The 20,020-nt window shown below is 35.7% G+C and overlaps 1 protein-coding gene across 5 annotated transcripts in view; it reads right to left on the minus strand.

The window, feature by feature from the left end:
• The window catches only part of ATP2C1 (ATPase secretory pathway Ca2+ transporting 1), a 179,125-nt gene that overhangs the window by 3,702 nt on the left and 155,403 nt on the right, over positions 1–20,020 (minus strand). For all 5 annotated transcript variants that reach the window (XM_047737069.1, XM_047737072.1, XM_047737074.1 and 2 more), the window contains 7 exons: positions 19,184–19,350; positions 17,530–17,598; positions 16,786–16,902; positions 15,816–15,963; positions 14,990–15,085; positions 13,739–13,880; positions 11,588–11,712 (listed from right to left, as the gene is read on the minus strand). In XM_047737069.1, the coding sequence (XP_047593025.1) occupies positions 11,588–11,712; positions 13,739–13,880; positions 14,990–15,085; positions 15,816–15,963; positions 16,786–16,902; positions 17,530–17,598; positions 19,184–19,350 (864 nt within the window). The remainder of the gene's footprint in view (positions 1–11,587; positions 11,713–13,738; positions 13,881–14,989; positions 15,086–15,815; positions 15,964–16,785; positions 16,903–17,529; positions 17,599–19,183; positions 19,351–20,020) is intronic.

Consider the following 20,020-nt stretch of genomic DNA (forward strand, 5'->3'; position numbering starts at 1 on the left):
CTAAGGCACCAGTGAATCAACTCTGACATTAAGTTATATATTAAATTTGTGGCTTCCAGTTAATCCCATCTTGTATTTCTGAAGTAGGTTTTCAGTGCAAGTGAATCAGTGAACTTGCAAGTGCTGCCACTAAATTTTCTCATATTTCAACAGACTGCCTGTTTGGTTTATCAGACATTTTTAATTCCTTTTCTTTGAAGTGTTAAGAGGCCTGCTCAACTTTTGGCTAGTTGCAGACCCAGCAAGCATCTATCATTTGTTGGTAAAAAGTTTTTAATTATCACCAGCCAAGTTTGTAATAACAACTCAGATCTTCCTTCAAGAAACAGAGTTTTTTGTATTTTTTTTTAAAGTTATTTTAATAATAAAGAAGCAAGAAGAGTTCTCATTGTTTAGCTGCATTTGTTGAAGTCATGTTAATGACCGTTATCTCTGCAATGAACCTATGCTTTACCAACACTCTGTTTTTCTCTCCCGTTGAGCAGACTGTATAGTGGAAGCCTGGTGCATGGACTATGCCGACAACTGCTAACATCAACTTCTGTGGAAAGTCTCCTGAGCATGTGCCCTGAGGCAAAGCAACTATACGAACATCTGTTCAATGCCATAAGGTCATATGCCCCTGCTGAATTAGTCCTTCCAAAGGGTAAATCAAATTCAAAAAAAAGAAGGCAAAAGAAACGTGGTACCAGTTGGTCAAAGAACAGAGTGGGAACCACCTCAGACACTAGATGCTGTTATGAGGGAAGCAATCGTTTTGGGCTATTAATGGCGGAAAATTTGGAGGAACAAATTGAGGTCTCAGAGCTTGAATAAACTCAGCCTGCAACCAGATGTATCATTGTTAAAACTTTTGTTACCTCCCTTGAAATGATTAACTGTTTTATTCAGAATCTGTTAGGGAATAAATTTTGTAAGAGGCAACCTTTGAATCCCAAGGTATTTTGTATTCTGCTTTTAATAAACACAACCTGATTTAAGAAACTTCTGTATTTTCTTAAACACATTTGAAAGCATGTTTGTACTTCTTATGTTCCATTTCAGGAAGTTAATAATAAGTCTATAACCTTTCCACTGCAGCAATTCAGCCAGCTATGTTTCCAAAAAGAATGGAATTCCTACTTCAATTATTTCCTATAAGCAGAAGTGGGGTTATTATTTCAAACATTTTTTTTTTTCCTTCAACTGCTTCCTCTTCATCCTTTATTCTGAAAGGTCTGAGGCCTTAGAAAAGTGAGGGTGCCAGACACAAAGTAAACACCTTTAAGTACTAGGAAAATGAGACCACGGCAGGCTTAGGAACACTTTACATGCTCCAGGTTTTAAAGCAGAAGTTGAAACTGTAATGTCTCCAACAAATTAAGAAATAGCATCCTGAGCTCCTAGATCTAGAAGAGAAAGAGGAAACGCTATGAAGAAATTAAAAGATTAGTGATATATGCAGCAATACCAGAATCTTAGGCCATTTGTTCTACTGCAGGTATTAACTCATTAATGGGATCTGAAATTAATGAGTCACAACCAGCATTTTTTTAAGTGGAAATCATCAGACATGCATATCATATATTCAATAGTTATGCAAAATGTACTTCTTACTGTGGATTGCAGTCAAAAGACTTTGAAAGGCACTGCTCTGGAACATTAACTAGAGGCTGCTAAAATTATAAATAACAATAGAATTGTGAAGGTGCTGGCCAGTTCCAAATAAAGAACTTGAAAGTAAGCAAGTGGAATGAATCCAATTGGGCAAGATCTAGAGATCTGGAGGTAGATTCCCAACCTTTATTTGCATTCATACAAATGGTGTTCTTCCTTTCTTCTGTACTCTCTTACTGTTATATTCCATCAGTGAGAACCCTAAACATGGTTTTAAGCTACCATTTTGAACAGGCCTATGTTCAGTTTCTAACATCTAGCCAACAAGTCTTTCTACCTTCCTAGTGAGAAGTATACTCTTAGGGGAGTAAGCCCAGCATCAGCCAGTGTTTCATATACACCTTCCAAGTGTTGACTGGCAAAAAGTACAATCCTACTTGTTCCTAAAGTTTTCAGCCCTAAAGACTGGTTTCTGTTTCAAATAAAAAGTTCTTAAAATTAGGAAATTATTGTTTAATTTTAGGATGAATGCATGTGGCTCTGTACTAAAGTTCTTTTTATGTCTCTGAAGAGATCATTATTCATAGAAGAATCAAAAACAGTCACAGGCTCTATTTTTGATATGTGTTTTTCCAGAAAACAGTAGACCTAACGGGGACTACAAGCACATTAAGTCCGCTGTTATATCAAAATTCTCTTTTTCTCGATTCCTACATTTGGGAGCCAATCTGGAAATTATACCAGTATGAATGTCCTATTTCTGGGCTTTATCATCAACACTGCTTTTGCAAACCACCAACCTTGCATGAAAAACCATTTCTATTTCCACCTTGGCAACTGGTGTGGTAGACACCAATCTGAAGAGTATATGGGCTAGAGTTTAAATAAAAGTCAACTGAATTCTATCACTCATCTTTTTCATTAAAAGTTTTTTAAGCAAAGGGGCCCTCCTTCAGTAGACACTGAGGTTCCCTTCTCTAACCACTGCAATCAGGGCCATTCACTTGAAATGAATTCAATGCCTTGCAGTGAAGCAGTTAAAATCTAATAATGTCCATTAACTCTTACTCTCTGATAATTAAGGAGTTACCCCACTACATTATAGATCTTCTCCTAGATGTATAAATCAGAGATCATAAGCACTCCACAAGGTATCTGAGGGGTTTACCAAAGAAATACGACATAGTACCTGAACCCCAAAATCATATAAGCTACTTGGGGGAGACAAAACACAATGAAATAATAATATTTTATGAAGCAATCTCTCAGCCACAAAATGGCAAAGAGCAGACTGAACACTACAATAAAGTGACAGTAGTCACGAGGCTGAGGACAGGTTAAATCACAAGATTTGGCTTTAAGAGATAGCGATGTAATTCAGATGAGATACAGGGGAAATGGAAACACCTCTGTAGAAGAAGAATGTTACACACTCCATATTCTATTTGGAAAATTTGTTTCCCGTTTTTAATCAAGCCTTTAGGTCTTGCTCTTTCTGATTCAATTCTAGCTAATGAAAGGCTACCCGAGGTTTTGCAAATGTAAGTCTTCAATTAGTTTTAAGTACCAAAGGGACTCTGGACAGTTTTTTTTTTAACTGAATAAATTGGAGCACCTGTGTGGCTCAGTGCATTAAGCGTCTGCCTTCAGCTCAGGTCATGATCCCAGGGTCCTGGGATGAAGTCCTGCATCAGGCTCTTCGCTCAGCAGGGAGCCTGCTTCTCCCTCTGTCTGCTGCTCTCCCTGCTTATGCTTGCTCTCATTCTCTCTGACAAATAAATAAAATCTTAAAGAAAACAAAACAAACAAAAAAAAAGATAAAGACCTTGATAAATAGAAAGGTCTTAGAATTATCTTCTTTTGTGTATAAATGAATTAATGATGATGCCTCAGTTACCCTATCTGTAAAACAGGGATTAAAATAGTTCAAACTGTTAAAGACAAAATGATATATACTTTTAAGTTACTTCACCCAGTGCCTGGCACTAGAAATATGTGAGGAATGCCAGCCATTATTGTGACATCCACACAAGAAGACCAAGAGCAAAGCGAGGGATCTGAGAGTGAGAGGGGGTTGAGCAGAAAGATCAAAGCACCATGACACCAGTGGCTTCGAGAGCTAATGGCAGAAATTTTGCAAAGGCAAGGAGATCAACACTATCAAATATGGCTAATGGGAGGACAAGAACGTGAAAACCTTAAAGCAACTCCAGCAGAGTTGTCTGGCTGAAGCCACACTAAAAGGAGAAGTGCCAAGATAATGTGAATAGGCAGCCAAGCTCAACCTCGGAAAATAATGAAAAAAGACCAGAAGGAACTATCCCTGTGGATACTTGTGCCCCTTTTTTCTTGTTATCAAAGAATTTTCTATGTTGTCTTTAAAAACCCAATTTGAACGAGCCCTGGATATGTTTAACAAAAGAAAAAATTAATAGCAGATATGACCACTTTCTAAGAATTTCTTTTCCTGCAACTACCAGGGTTATATCCTAGCCTTACCCTATAATCCTAAGGAGGCCAAAGTGAGTTTTTCCCCTTGGTGAGATTTCCAGAGTTCCCCGGGTAGCACTCTATAGCACATGTTATTTGGCCAGCAGGCACTCCATGAACCCAGAGCAGCACCGAGAAAGTAGTCACCCCCACAGTAAGCAGAAACAATTTCACTTCTGTAAAAGGACAACTCTCCCTAGTACCTGACTCCAAACATCCTGACCTTTTATTTTTTAGTGAGGTGGATATAGGGTACTTGGTATATATCGCATTAAGGTCTTACATACATTGATGCACTTCAGTCAAGAGAGCTGAAAATGATTCTGCACCTGGTATCAATTTGAAATTAAAAACTACTTATTTTGGGAAGATGTATTAAAAAGATGCCTCCCCACTTTCAGCAACAGCTTTTTGAACCATATATGGTAAGCTGCTTTGGCATTTCTTTCCAGGTCTGAAATTCACTAACACTCAAGTTCATCCAACTATAAAAATCCTAAGATGAGGACCTCGTGCTGAGGAAGAATGTTTTTAAACATTCAAAAGCATGATTGCACCAGGCCATGTACCAGTCTGTTAAAATGGGAGAAACAGATGGATAAGGTAATCCATGGAAAAAGCATTTCCAGCTTGTTTCACTGGATACAGTTTTCAGGAAGAAAAATCAAATTTCACACAAATGTGGCAATGCACATGCAATCACTTTTACTCAAACTAGTCTTAATAACATCTTAGGTATCTGGTTAAAATAACAAAATCTTTCAATATTTATATATTTGTGTGTATAAGTATGTGTACATGTACACCCATATACATACACATGTATACATATGTATTTTTAATTAATTTTCTCAGTATGACTTTGGAGACACTTGGGAGATTTCTGTGTATAATATAACTCATTGTCATCAGGATCGGGGAACACCTAGGAATGTTTTCATTTAAAAAAAAAGCTGATAAGGGGACGCCTGGGTGGCTCAGTTGGTTAAGCGGCTGCCTTCAGCTCAGGTCATGATCCCAGTGTCCTGGGATCGAGTCCCGCATCGGGCTCCTTGCTCGGCAGGGAACCTGCTTCTCCCGCTGCCTCTGCCTGCCTCTCTGTCTGCCTGTGCTCGCTCGCGCTCTCTCCCTCTGTCCCTGACAAATAAATAAATAAATCTTAAAAAAAAAAAAAAGCTGATAAGAATGTATCAACATTGGGTTTTTGATCATTTATAAGACTGAACCATTTGTGAAAAAATTATGCCATCATGTGAGCTAGCATACAAGATTAGGAAAACTTTTCTATGTTTTTAATATAATTGGTGCTTTTTGGAGGATTAACTGAGGTGCTGTTTCTTCTTGAAAAACTGCCATGTGTCTATCTGAACATTACTCTCCTCATATCTTCCTGATTCATCTGTATTACACATTATGGGAGAATAAATCAAAGGATGTTGACACAAAAAACAGAAAGTCTACTTTCCATTATCTCAATGCTTCCTAACATGGGTACAGAACAACAAACTGTATTTCATGACAGAGGGGGGGCTATGTAGATTAATCCAGGTTTAAAAGAACTTTCTCTGAGCTGTCAGCTTTTTTTTGGGTAAATAGTTATTATATCTGAAAAAATGGTGTTTGTAAATGTGCCATTGAGAACTGCTATAAATTATTACTAAAATTGCTATGATTATACAGCATTTTTATGCCTTTATAAAATACTGGCAGGAACCCTGTCTTCAGATTTCCTATTCAGTTGTCACTCATTTGCATACTATGAGGTGTAGTTGGGAAGTTGGGGGATCTAGTGGTTCTGTTGTGGATATGTTAAGTTAGAAATACGTTTTAGGCATTTAAGTGGAAACATGTGTCCAAAGCCTAGGTTACTTTGGGTGTTGAGATTATAAAGTGTTTTCCTCTTCCTCTATTTAAAAACTTCTCCAATGGGTACGATGTACTATTTCATAATCAGAGAGGTAGTAGTTGATGCCTCTAGGAAGGATGGCATCAAGAGAGCAAGCTTCTGATGTTCCCTTGTCTTGTCACAAGAAACTATGGAAAATAAGAGGTAAAAACAGTAGGTAGGGGGCCTTTGTTGTTGAAATCTGAGAATGGGAACATCCATAAGCCCAAGTTTCCAATCACAATGTACTGTAGCCCCTCAAGCTTTATGATGTATACAAACTGGTTTTTTTAAAAAAGATTTTATTTATTTGAGAGAGAGAGCAAGCAAGAACAAATGAGCACCGAGGGAGGGGCAGAGGAAGAGAGAGAGAATCTCAAGCAGACTCTCCACTGAGCATGGAACCTGACATGGGGCTCAACCTCATAACCCTGAGATCATGACCTGAGCCAAAACCAAGAGTGGATGCTTAACCACCCGAGATACATGGGCACCCCGTGAACTGTTTCTTAAAAGGCAAACTAAAGAAACTGACCTTCTTATAATAATAACCATAATCTATTTCATAAAGTGATAAATCTGACAGTCAAAGGCGGACTATCAGAGGAATCTACTAAGAAATAGTATCATAATTTTACCTTAGAAATATGATAAATACTATGCAAATGTATTTTGGTTTGGAACATTCTGTTCTGAGAAAATACAAGAGTACATTCTTCCCTAAGACTGTGTTGACAGGGTATTTTGGTTTCGACTATTACTAAACTTTGTTTTCCCTATATATTGATAATATAAATAAGCCTACTCAAATTAAACTTGCTTCTGTGTTTGTGTTAGGAAGAAACAGCCAATAAGAGGGAAGGCCACACTTCTCTTGTGTGTTTAATAAGGAGCACAACTCAGATGGGACAACAGATCCGAACACTCTACCCACCCACTGTAAGAACAAGGAGCCTTGGTGATGAGGTGGGGCTGATAACAGCTGTTGATGATGATGTTCTGAGAACAGACTAAGACTATCTGACTTCCTCCCTAGTAGAGAATTAGAGGAGTCACTGACATTAAGTGTGGTATCAAGTGCATCCATCCCAGGAAACATCCTGCTGGGAGATTGGAAGGCAGAGAAAAATGATGTCACTTCCTTTCTAGTCCACTGAATGCCATCCATTGGCCAACTTTCCTCTTTTTGAATTTATATATGAGTAGGCAACCTTTATTCTGTAAATGGCCAGAAAGTAAATACTTTAGATTAGTGAGCCATATCGTCTGTTAAAAACTACTCATTTCTGTTGTAGCATGAAGCAGTGAAAAATAATACATAAATTAATGTACTTAACTGTTTTCCAATATAACTTTATTTACAAATCCAGCAGCAGACTGATTTAGGTTATCAACACCAAAACTAAATCAAAAGCCCATGTGGGCGACTTAGGGAAGTATTAAAATAACCTGTTTCACTCATTTGCAACACATCTAGCTAATTCATGGGCCATCCAGACCTGCTCCCTATATAGAGTCATAAATTCTAATGCAATCCTATCAGATAACCATATTCATGTGAGAATATGCTCACATATTCATGTGAGAAACATGAAAACATGTTTTATTTATTTATTATTTATTTATTAATGCTTATATGTAAAAGTTTGTCATGTCTCTCCTATCGAGCAAACATTTTTTACAATCATCTATTTGGTTGGGACCTGCTATAAATGGCTCCAAAGATAATATTTTAGAAGACTCACATAAGTTGTTTCATATTGTGCTTTTGCTGATGCAGATGTGATAAAAAGAGAGCACATGCTCAAGGTATTTCAGGATTTTCTTTATGACCATAAGATGGCACCAAACTGTTACTCAACTAACAGGAACTTTAGCATACTTATCATAAGGAAGGCCTTACTAGAAAAATTTTTAATATAGTTCAGTGGATTAGTATTTTAAAAAGAGAGAAAGAGGGGTGCCTGGGTGGCTCAGTCATTAAGTATCTGCCTTTGGCTCAGGTTATGATCACAGGGTCCTGGGATCAAGCCCCGCATCGGGCTTCCTGCTCTGCGGGAAGCCTGCTTCTCCCTCTCCCACTCCCCCTGCTTGTGTTCCCTCTCTTACTGTGTCTCTGTCAAGTAACAAAATCTTTAAAAAAAAAAAAAAAAAAAAAAAAAAAAAGAGAGCCTCCTCCTCCTCCCACCCCCACCTGCCTTTTTGCTTACTTGTGATCTCTGTCAAATAAATAAATAAAATCTTAAAAAAAAAATACACATACATTAAGATGAATTCAGCACACATTTTACTGGAAGTTTCCCTTTACATTGGCATTTGGAAATCTTTGAAATGCCTTGTTAGACTAAGTTACAGTCCAAACAGCTGATTTGCATACGGAAACGTGGTGTGGGTAAATATTCTAACTGGTATGTGACTGGACAAGCTGATTATCCCCATAATTAGCTTCCTTGAGCTCAGAATTTAGTATGACCATTAACTCTTTTTTAATAGTTTTTTTTTAAGATTTTATTTATTTATTTGACAGAGATCAGAAGTAGGCAGAGAGACAGGCAGAGAGAGATGGGGGGAAGGAAGCAGGTTCCCTGCTGAGGAGAGAGTCTGATGTGGGGCTCGATTCCAGGACCCTGGGATCATGACCTGAGCCGAAGGCAGAGGCTTTAACCCACTGAGCCACCCAGGCGCCCCTGTATGTGTATTTTTAAAATAAATGTGCAAGAACACTACTAACTTTCATGAAATAGCTTGTTAATGGTTACATGCCCTGCCAACCCTGTCCATGAGCTCTTGAAGGACAAGGATCCTATCACATTTTTATTCTTAGCAAACTCTACGCACTAAGTAAAAGTTTACTGAAATAATAATTCATCCATCTAAGTTTTTGCTTGAGTCACATGCAATGCACATGAACTGCCAAAGTTAATTAAGGTTCTTGAATATGATATTGTTTGACACTAATTCTTTTCACTGAGAAACTATTTTGAGTATGGCCAATACTCATGCATGTCCTATATAAAAGAGATTAAAATTTAGTGATTTCAGAAAGACTACCAATGTGAAATATGTACCTTGCATGGGTATAAAAAAAAAATGTGTTCTAGCGTTCTGAGTGTGGTTACTGCTATTAAATAAAGCCTGTATCCTGAAGGGGGAGGTTTTTAGGTTATCTGGTTTCACTTTGTTTCATCTCTGGGTCATGCTATGCTCAGTACAAATGTGAGAGAACATGTTAAGTCCTGTTTCTCTGCAGCTGGGAATTATCTACCTAGGTGAATTATTTCAAGTTCCTTTCTTTTCTTCCCAGATAGTTAATCACTTTGGGACCAAATAACTTCAGGAGGTAGTCTAACAGGGAAAAATCAAGTAAGTTAGTATTATTAAGGACTCTGCAAGTCCTAGGGCTAGGAAATGGGGCAAAAATTTTAAATTTAGATACTAGCTCATTTATTATCTATACTAATTTGGGTGATATACTACAGAAGATATATATAAATATATATATTTATATATATATACAAATATATACAAATATATTTGTATATATACAAATATATTTTAATTTGTTGTTACACTACAGAAAATTGAAACCTGGATGTAGTACATCTGTACTGTACATTTCACTTCTTTTTAAATCACAGATTCTACGCACTATGAGTACTGCCTTATTTTGGTTATCTTCTACATCCATAAGATTTTAATGTTAACAGTTCCGACTGGAAGGTCATTAACTTATGAAAAGAAATCATTTTTTTTCTTTTGGTTCAAAAACCGAATGAAAGGATAGGCACATTTATTTCATATAAGTCATAGTCTGAACCTAAAATGGAAAGCAAAAGATTGATATGCACTTAATAACATATTTCAAATCTTTGTAACAGAGAAAAAAAATCATACAAAATTTAGATATGAGACATCACGTCATTAAAGATGAAGTGACTAGACAATGCTTTCTATGTTCTATCTAATGAGAAAAATGTACATTGACTATTGAGCCTTAAAGGGTAAAGGAGAATAAATTTCAGACATCTTGGCTCCTAATACTTAACTGTTTCAATCACAAGGACTCAGAGAATAGATATTTTTCCTATCATTAATAACAATATTTCAGTGCTAACACTGGCAGGTTAATATTGATAAAAACTAGCAAGTGGTTTACCCTGACAGTTTAAAAAATGAAGAATAATTATAAAATACAAAACTAATGAATTTCAAGAAGAATTAAACATGTAAGAATTTAAAACCCATTTCTGTGTCAGAGAGAAATGTTCAAAAAGAAAATGGATTTCTAATTTTGAATTTCTGGCCCAAATTTGCCACCACGGAAAAAAAGAAAAAAATTACCTACACCTCACCAAGCTATTATAAAAACAGATGGCATTATAAGAGTAAATCCGGCTTTTTCTCTAGCAATGCCCAATGCAACCGAAGGAAGGCAGAGAACAAATGGTGGAAGTCTGAAGGAACAGGCTCAGGGTAGTGCTGCAATCTAAGCCAAAGAAGATGCAGATACTCAAAGAAGTATCTCAAGGCCCGCACCAAGTCTTCCCGTATACCCTGATTCATAAACCATCTCTCTGAGTTTGGGGCTTTTTTTATTAAGTATAGCATTCTATACTTCCTAAGAAAGATGCTTAAAAATACATAGAAAGACATTAAGAAAAATAAAATTCAATTATTCAGGTGAGGTACTTGGAATTGTATTTAGGGGATGACAAAATGATACTTGACAAAGTATATATTTATATTTAACTCAAAAAAAGAGGCATTAACATATTCATATAATCTATTATAAATTTTAGCCCAATCACCCTTAAATGCTTTTGATTCTATAACTAACTGTTAATTACAGACAAAGCTACTCTACCTAGAATGCCACTTGATGCCCCTGTATTAATATTGCTAGACCAGACTCATAACTTTAAAAAAAAAAAAAAAAAGCAACCATTTACACTTACTAAGAAAAGCAAACATTTACTTCAAATTGCAGTATAGGCTTTTCAATCACAAAAAGAAAGAAAAGAACAGTGATCTGACAGTGGTCACATCCTGTGCAAAAAACTTGATACAAAAACAGTAACACAAGGTGTCTGAGCTGCTTACATTGCAGGAAAAAGGAAATACAGTAGCTGAAATATGGCATTCCTGGGAATCAACTTCTAAACCAATAGAATGCCTTTGAAATGATTAAATTTATCTGTGTATTAGTAAGAAAGCCCCACCACCATAAATAGTACAATATTTAAAAATTAAAAAAAATTTATATCTATCTAAGATAGATAGTGTATTTGTACTGTTAGACCTCTTTAAGTGCAGAAGGTGGTTCAGGTTTTGCCTTTTTTTTTTTAATTAAATAACTGCCCATATGCTTTATAAAGTTCCACTCAATTGCAAAAGCCAATTTAAATCAAGAAATATGTTATCAAAGTTGCATAATTTCATTTGGGACTGCCAGCAGGTTAAAGTCTCAAATCAAGTCTTTAACGTAACACTCATTTTTAGTCAATGAAAAGTTAAAAAGTTCTCAAATCTTCATTATCCTCTTGAACTTGCCCTTCTAAATGATCCTCAGACTGCAATTCCTAGTTTGCAAATAAAAGAATGCAATATGCATCATACTTCAAGAAAAGACGACGATGTCGAACTAACATGCTTCTGGATCTTTTCCCTGCTCCTCTCAACCTTCTTTATAATTTCCGCTACTATGCACACTGAGGAGGTGAGACCCACAAGAAACAGCAAATCTGCAAGAGAAAATAAGTTGCATTTTACAATTCTTTGAAACAGCTGTAAGGCTTAATAGCTTACATTTTTCTAGCATTGTAACAGAGCTTTTAAAATACTCTGTTTTACAAGCATTCTATAAGTACATACAATCAGCCTCAGTTTAAAACGAGGAAAATCAGGGGCAACCCTCTCAGGTCCCCTCCCTCTTCAGGAGCTTTATACTATGGCTCAATAAACTTTGCTTTGCTACCCACCCCAAAAAAAAAAAAAAAAGAAGAAGAAGAAGAGGAAAGTAAGGCTCAAAAATGACTTATCTGAAGCCATATAGCTAGGAAAGGCAGCAGCCAGAGAACTAGAACATAACCTTGTAACCATAACCTTGTAACCATAATTATTAACGGCAACACAAGCAAGAGGAGTTCTCTATTTAATAGATCACACAGCCTTTTTAATTTTTTTTGATTGAAAACTGCCTATCTAAAGATTATTTAGGAACTTCTATCCATTCCATTCAAGAGCCTAGAAGAACTCACCATTCAAAGACCATCTCTTTGGGGCACCTGGATGGGCTCAGTCAGTTAAGCATCCAACTCTCGGTTTCAGCTCAGGTCCTGATCTCATGGTCATGAAATTGAGCCCCATGTTGGGCTCCACACTCAGTTGGAGTCAGCTCGGATATTCTCTCCCTTTGCCCCTTCCTTCACTTGTGTACATGTTCTCTCTCTCAAATAAATAAATAAAATCTTTTTTGAAGATTTAAAAATAAGGAAAAGTGAATTGGGGGAAATAGGACAGGGAGACAAACCATGAGAGATTGTGGTATTTAAGAAACAAACTGAGGGTTTTGGTCGGGGGGGAGGTTAGGTGAGCCTGGTGGTGGGTATTAAGGAGGGCACGTATTGCACGGAGCACTGGCTGTAGTGCATAAACAATGAATCTTGGAACACTGAAAAAATAAAATTAAAAAAAAATTTTTTTAAAGAAATAAATAAAGACCATGTCTTTACAATAGTATCTACACTATTCCATTCTTATTCATTGCTTGAAAAACTGCAGCTGTTTCCTTAAGACCCCACTTTTTAAAAAGAGGAACAAGTGTAAATATGAAATTTAAAAATTGAAATTAAACTATTTCAACCTTAAGGTAAATTGTAACTTATAGCATAAAATACAGTGAGGCTGCATACCTTATTTTCATAAATATCCCCAATTAACTTAAAAACACAAGAATTAAAAGTAGCATTACCACAAAATACATGAATCCTCACCCTTACACAGGAAGATTATTTTTAAATGTACTATATCATAATACATTTAATATATAGTATGTGAAAGAATAATGTCTACCTTCCATATAATCTTAGTAAAATTTTCTGCTTTTAGGGTCAGGCTGTTATTTTGTAAAACAAGAAGGCACAAATTAGCAAGTAAGAATAGCAAAATATTAGTTTACTGAAATTGTAACTTTTAAGAAGAGCAACCTGGTTTTCAGTAAGCCCAAATCTAGTTTTTTTTTTCATATAAGATTAAAAAGTTATAAACTACAATTGCTCTATAACAGGTTTTCATTTGCTGTAGTTCAGACTCAGCAACTACAATTTGACAACTGATAAGCAAGAAAAAATAACTAAGAAAAAAAAAAAATCACAAAATTTTTAAAGCCTAGAGTTAGGCAAGTGCCCTCCCCCCAAACTTCTCCAAATGAAAAAACTGAACATTTTTTTTTTTTTTAAAGATTTTGTTTATTTGACAGAGAGAGACATAGAGAGAGAGGAAACACAAGCGGGGGAGTGGGAGAGGAAGAAGCAGCTTCTGGCCAAGCAGGGAACCTGATGTCGGGCTCGATCCCAGGACCCTGGGATCATGACCTGAGCTGAAGGCAGATGCTTAATGACTGAGCCACCCAGGAGCCCGGAACACACTCCTTTTTCAAATCAATTCACTTTTTTATCTCACTTTTAAAAAAGTTTTTGAACAAATGCACTAGAAAATACAATAGTTCATATAAAAAATATAAATTATAATAAGATAACATTTCTTTACCCAGTATACTTAGGCTCTCGGTCTGAAAAACTTTCTGAAGTGGAGGAAAATAAATAACTAATAATTGTCCCATGATGGATCCAAGAACTGCGTAGCAAAACATTTTATTACTGCAGAGTCCAATCTCAAATACAGATTTGGTCTGTTGACAGAGCAAAGAGTTCAATTATTATTCCTTTGTCATTGAAACAGCTTCTTTATTATCACAGTCATCTCTAATTTTTAATAAAGTGGACTGAACTAGGCGATGCCCTAAAATCTCTTAATGGTTTGACTACTATTTTGGAATAACTCAGATGGAATAGAGGTACAATTTAAAGTACCTTCCCTATCAAGAAAGCTTTCTCTGCAAGAGGATGCTACAGTAACATCAACAAGAGACCACAGAAAGAAAAGAAACTTACGTTAGCATTTCAAAACATCGGAAACTTCATTTGTATGATTATTTTGCTAAATCATTTCTATCCATTAAGGTGCATAATCTAAAAGCCTTTCTTAATGAATAGATCTAGTTATGTGTGTAAATATTGTAGCTTCTTCAAAACTTAGTCTAAATTAATGACAATTCATTGTACTTGGAAAGTTCCAGCATGCTAAATGGTAACAGATACAACTGAGGATTTATAAGGAGCTCTAGAATTGAAATGAAGAGTCAGGTCTCAAAATGGAACTAGTTTTCAAGAACAATTATTCTCTGAAAAAGTACTACTAGGTTCTAGCCCACAGCCCATTGATTTTCTATCAAAACACTTCAATCAAGAAAAGGCGATCATACCTTAAGATACAACATGGGAAGAAAAGCAAATTTAAAATGTCCTAAGCTCTGACACACTGACAAATAATCAGAAAACATTAATATGCACAAAATTTTTCTTGTATTTCTAACAATACTTCCTTCTAAAATGAGACTAATACCATCTTAACAGAAGCCATGAGGTCTGTCCAATACTCTCGGATAATATTAACTTGAACCTATCTTAAGGCTATAGATAATAAGAAAATGGAAAGAAGAAAGACCAGGCGATTAAACTTGTGATTTACTTGGATCTTCTGGTCATGGGTAAGGCTATCTGCCCAAATGCCCTATCTCCATTATGACACATTTGTAGGTACATGTTTATAGGGAAGATTGTATCTGGGGCTATAATCTGTGAAGACAAAATCAAGCAAAGCTAAAACCCCATAATCCTTGCCTTATAATCAGAGAGATTGTATTAATTGAATCAGTCAGCTAAAATCACCTAAGCATACCTGGGATCTAGAACTTAGTGCATTGAACATATCGAAAAACACAAAGCAGGTGAAGGTCATTGTCGTGTCTCGAGGTGTTATCACGTTGTCTCGTAGCTGTCAAGAGATTTTGATAAATGATTATCAGTAGATGATCTTAATGAACAAATACTGAAAGCTTATAAAAGGTTAATATTTTCTTTGCTTCAGAGTAAAACAGCTTTAGTCTAAGACATAACAAATATAAGCGACCTAAATTTCCTATATGCCATTTAAATAAATCACTAATGAATAGCTGTAATCTGAATAAACAATCTTCGGGACGCCTGGGTGGCTCAGTTGGTTAAGCAGCTGCCTTCAGCTCAGGTCATGATCCCAGCATCCTGGGATCGAGTCCCACATCGGGCTCCTTGCTTGGCAGGGAGCCTGCTTCTCCCTCTGCCTCTGCCTGCGCTCACTCTCGCTCCTCTCTCTCTGACAAATAAAGAAAATATTTAAAAAAATTTTTTTAAATAAATATATAAATAAACAATCTTCTCACACACCATATATTGGATGTTAAAACAACTTTCTTTTCCGATGAAATAAAGTAGCAACAGACTCAGATTTTCTAATTTCTCCCCAAATATTATTTTTATTGTTCTAATACCTTTGCAGATTTAAACTATTCTAATAAATGAATCAGCAAATCTTTTAACCCATAAAAACTGAAATTAAACTATTTTTAAATGTTATTATCATATTTTCCAAAGAGCTCTCCTAATTTTCTAAGCTTCCATGTAACACACCAAGATAACTAAGTCATACAGAATGTATGCTATTAAGGCAGCGTATCCAGTGACTATACCTCCCGCCAGAAGACAAACAAAGTCCCACAAACAATGATTATTGATGAAACAAGTATTTTAAGTATCAGGTTTTTGGTCAAAATGCTGTCCTTCCAGTTGCGTGGAGGCTTACGAATGACATCTTTATCCACCGGCTCTACTCCAAGGCTTCAAAACAAATAGAAAAGTATATTACTTTAAAGTTTTAAGGTTTGGATTTGTTATTTTTACACTCTCATTAACCACAATTATCCAGGAAATTAAATGCTTTCTTATGGAAACAAAATGCTGAATCCTAAAGAAAAGGTTGGCTATAACTACTCAGGGTTATTAAAAAATAACCACGGATTTTATCACTCTTCCCTCTTTTACTCCTGTTTATTTGGCATAGTTTGATGGGAGACTCACGGTCAAATTTCAAAAAATTGTCCAATTTCATTTACACACAAGTTTACTTATTTCAAATATGGCCTGAAATACTAAGCTACTGAGTAAACTCTGAAATACCTTTCATGCAAGGAGGTTTTGACTAGGATGATTTGTTATAACGGCCACTGACATGTATCACTCAAATTACTTTTTCGGCTGGAAAGCAGCATCTATGGCCCATTACAGAAGAAAATACTTAGATCCTTCAATACTTTCCCAAAGTCTCTAAAATTGACAATAGAACCCAGGTAATAAAACTAAACTCAGGATTTCTCCATCACATCTCATTCTTAGAAACAAAAACTTATTTCCTGAGGACAAAGACTATTCTCAACTTAAGAATGGGCATCTAATATAATGTAAAAGCTCAGATCCGTGACACATGAACAAACACCCAAAGAGCGTAACTGATATATGCACAAATCACACAATTTAGAACAAACATGTTGCTGCATGAATGGGTTTCCAATGCCTACCCATGAATGAAATCTTAAAACTTAATCATCAAGATATCACACCTTCTTTGTCTTTCTACTAGTTCATGTATAAAAAACCTCTTACCTCTGAGCTGGAGGTCCATCCATAATTATATTGATCCATAAAATCTGCATGGCATTGAGAGGATTAGGAAAGTTCATTAATGTAGCCAATGAGATTAAAGTTAATGCTGCTATACTCCTGTCAGGAAAAAAAAGAGTCATTCAAAAAAATCTGTCAGCACAGTATAATTACTACCTTTACGATATCACTTCTTCAGCATTTGAAAATATCATTTTACTACTGTGCTTTAAAAAAAAAGTCTGTATTTCTGAGTATCCTATGCTTCATTTGTGTGAACATTTTGAAGCTCAGAGTTAAACTTTATAGTCCACAGCATTTAAATAAAAGATTCCAAGATGTTTAGATAACAACAAACAGAAGAAGATTTTAAAAACTGAGTTCGGTATAGCTGTTACTACATAACAGTTAACAGTTTCCACAATATTTTGGCAAATGTTTTTTGTTACAGAAAAGCCCCTCTACTTTTGAAAAAGACACCAAAGAAACACACTAAGATCTGACACTCCTTCCTTAGTTATTTCTGGAGCTAGTAAATAATCCACAAACATTTCTATATTTTGATAATGATACAGACATCATCTCTTTATCATGCCATTTTAAATTTTAGGATAGAATTCATTTTCATTTGGAAAACTTACATATGAACAATACAGAGCCCAGAAGCTTTTAAGCATTCTGCTTGAATTCTACTTCTCATATTATTTATCTATAAGACCTATGGTGACAAACTTCTTACAAACTTACGTGCTCAGTTGGAATCTAACAAAATTTTTAATGTTATTATAAATCCCTTTACCCTCTTCAATTGCAGACCTGAAATTTAAAAAGAAATTAAGTAAGAAATACTATCACACAAAAACAAATATCTACCTATAACACTGTAGAGCTAATGCTGAAAACAAATTTCCAACTGACATAACACATACATCACTAAAAGAATCTATTATTTTCTTCATATAATTAAGATTAGAAAAAAAACACAGAAACATTACTCTGGTATGGAATGAAAGTCAAGCCTATGAAGCTCTATCTGAACTAATTTCATTACATTATATTAAAATTCTTATTCTTGAAGATATTTCAACATTAAAATCATCCATTGTCTTTTTACATAAGAGATAATACTACACATTTATAATACTAAAATAATGATCCTCTTTACCTCTCCAATTTTCTTTTTCTTAAAGGTACAAGATGCATGCATGGTTAGTGTTAAATTAATGTATGTCAGGAATTAAATGGTAATAAGATACATAAGAATTCTAGAATTTAAGCTGTCTATTGCTCCCATACATAATCAGATATGTGCTGTAACAGAATTATATAGAGAATATGGTTTACAAAAATTCACTTAAATTCTCATCTGAGGGACGTCTGGGTGGTTCAGTAAGTAAAGTGTCTGCCTTCAGCTCAGGTCAAGATCCCAGGGTCCTGGGATCAAGTCCTGGGGCAGGCTCCTTACTCTGCGAGGAGTCTGCTTCTCCCTCTCCCTCTGCCCCTCCATGCTGCTCGTGCTCTCTCTCCCTCTCTCAAATAAATAAATAAAATCTTTAAAAAAATTAAAAATATAAATAAATTCTTACTTGGTTGAATCTAGGAAAATATGTGTTTTTTAAACAACTTTCCCTTTCTTTTAAGATTTCTATACATTTCTAAGAATGGAAAGAAAAAAACTTATATGCCTACAAGACCAAGGCAGTTCTGAGTCCAAAGATCCCACATGCTCCACTTTACGCCACCATAGGTTAATGAAGTATGCCAGGCATGTAATGAGCATGAGTCACTGAACTAAGGAAGATTCAGGTTATCTCTAATAACAGGATTCAAGTGACCCCCCCCCCCACCAGAACATTGTACAACTGACATGACCAGGTATCAGAGAAGAATCTTAAATCAATTAGAAACAGTGGCTGAAGGAGACAAAACTATTTAAATTTGTAGTTTATATCACTGACAGCATGGACAATTACAGATAAAAGGAAATATGTATGGATGGAAACTTGGTTATTTTTACACTTACTGTAAGGCCATGGACATGCATATTTCTGATAGCCTGAATTTAACTTAAAAAAAGGCATCATGAGGGTTTACTGCTGTATGACTCCAGTGGTGGTCAAAAAAAATGTGACATCTGGCTACACTCAGTAAATATTTCTTAAATGAATGACTCTGCCATTTATTATGTCTTTTCCATCCCATACAAATAATATTGTCCAAAACTACACAAAAGACCATAAATGAGATTATTTAATTCTAGTATAATAGTTTAGTTCATCCACTGCTGAATATCGTAATACACTGACTATCCCAATTCTTTTCCAGTTGAACTGTCTGGAGATGGGGTACAGAAAAAGATGGGAAAAAAGTCTGTGATATGCATTCACTGAACAAAACTTACATTATGGTTTGGAAATCATCATCCACAAGGATCATGTCTGCTGCCTCTTTGCAAACATCTGTGCCAGTCTGACCCATTGCAACTCCAATGTCTGCAGCCTTCAGAGCTACTGCATCATTGACTCCATCTCCCGTCATGGCTACAACCGACCCATTCTTTTGTAGAGACTGGAATGGGGAGAAAAGGGATTCTGATAAAAATGTTACTTCCACAAAGATAAAAGGATAAACAACTCCTTTTTTTTTTTTCATATCATAAAGGAAAGAATATGGACCACTGAGTTTTCAACAAACTTCAACATATGGAGGTCTTAAGATAAAGCTTAGAAAAAGTTCCTATTAATATAGACTATTATGTGTGAGAGCGATGTCTAAAGTCTGATCTAGAGTTAATTAAACCATGGCTCTCAGGGGCAATTTTGCTTTGTAGGGGACACATCAGGCAATGTCTGGAGATATGCTTTATTATGACTTTGGGAATGCCACCGGCATATAGAGGGTAGGAGTCAGGGATGCTGCTAAACATTCTACAACGCACAGGACAGCCCCTCACAACAAAGAATCCAGTCCAAAATGTCAATAGTTGTGAAGGTGGAGAAATTCGAACTAATACAATGGAGGGCTATTCTGATTAAGAACTTACGCCCTTTAACTAATGGATACTACGTCAGTTGCTTTGTATATATTTAGCTGATTAATATAAATAACCATAACCTTTGAAATACTGTTCCCACTCTCATAACATTTCCTTTTCTTGCTGTATTTATTCAGTTTCTAGGCAATTACTGCTATTTACACTAGGATGATTTGGCTATGAACTCCTGTCAGAACATACATC

The sequence above is a fragment of the Lutra lutra genome, chromosome 1 (genome assembly GCF_902655055.1).
Source record: "Lutra lutra chromosome 1, mLutLut1.2, whole genome shotgun sequence".
Taxonomy (NCBI): Eukaryota; Metazoa; Chordata; class Mammalia; order Carnivora; family Mustelidae; genus Lutra; species Lutra lutra.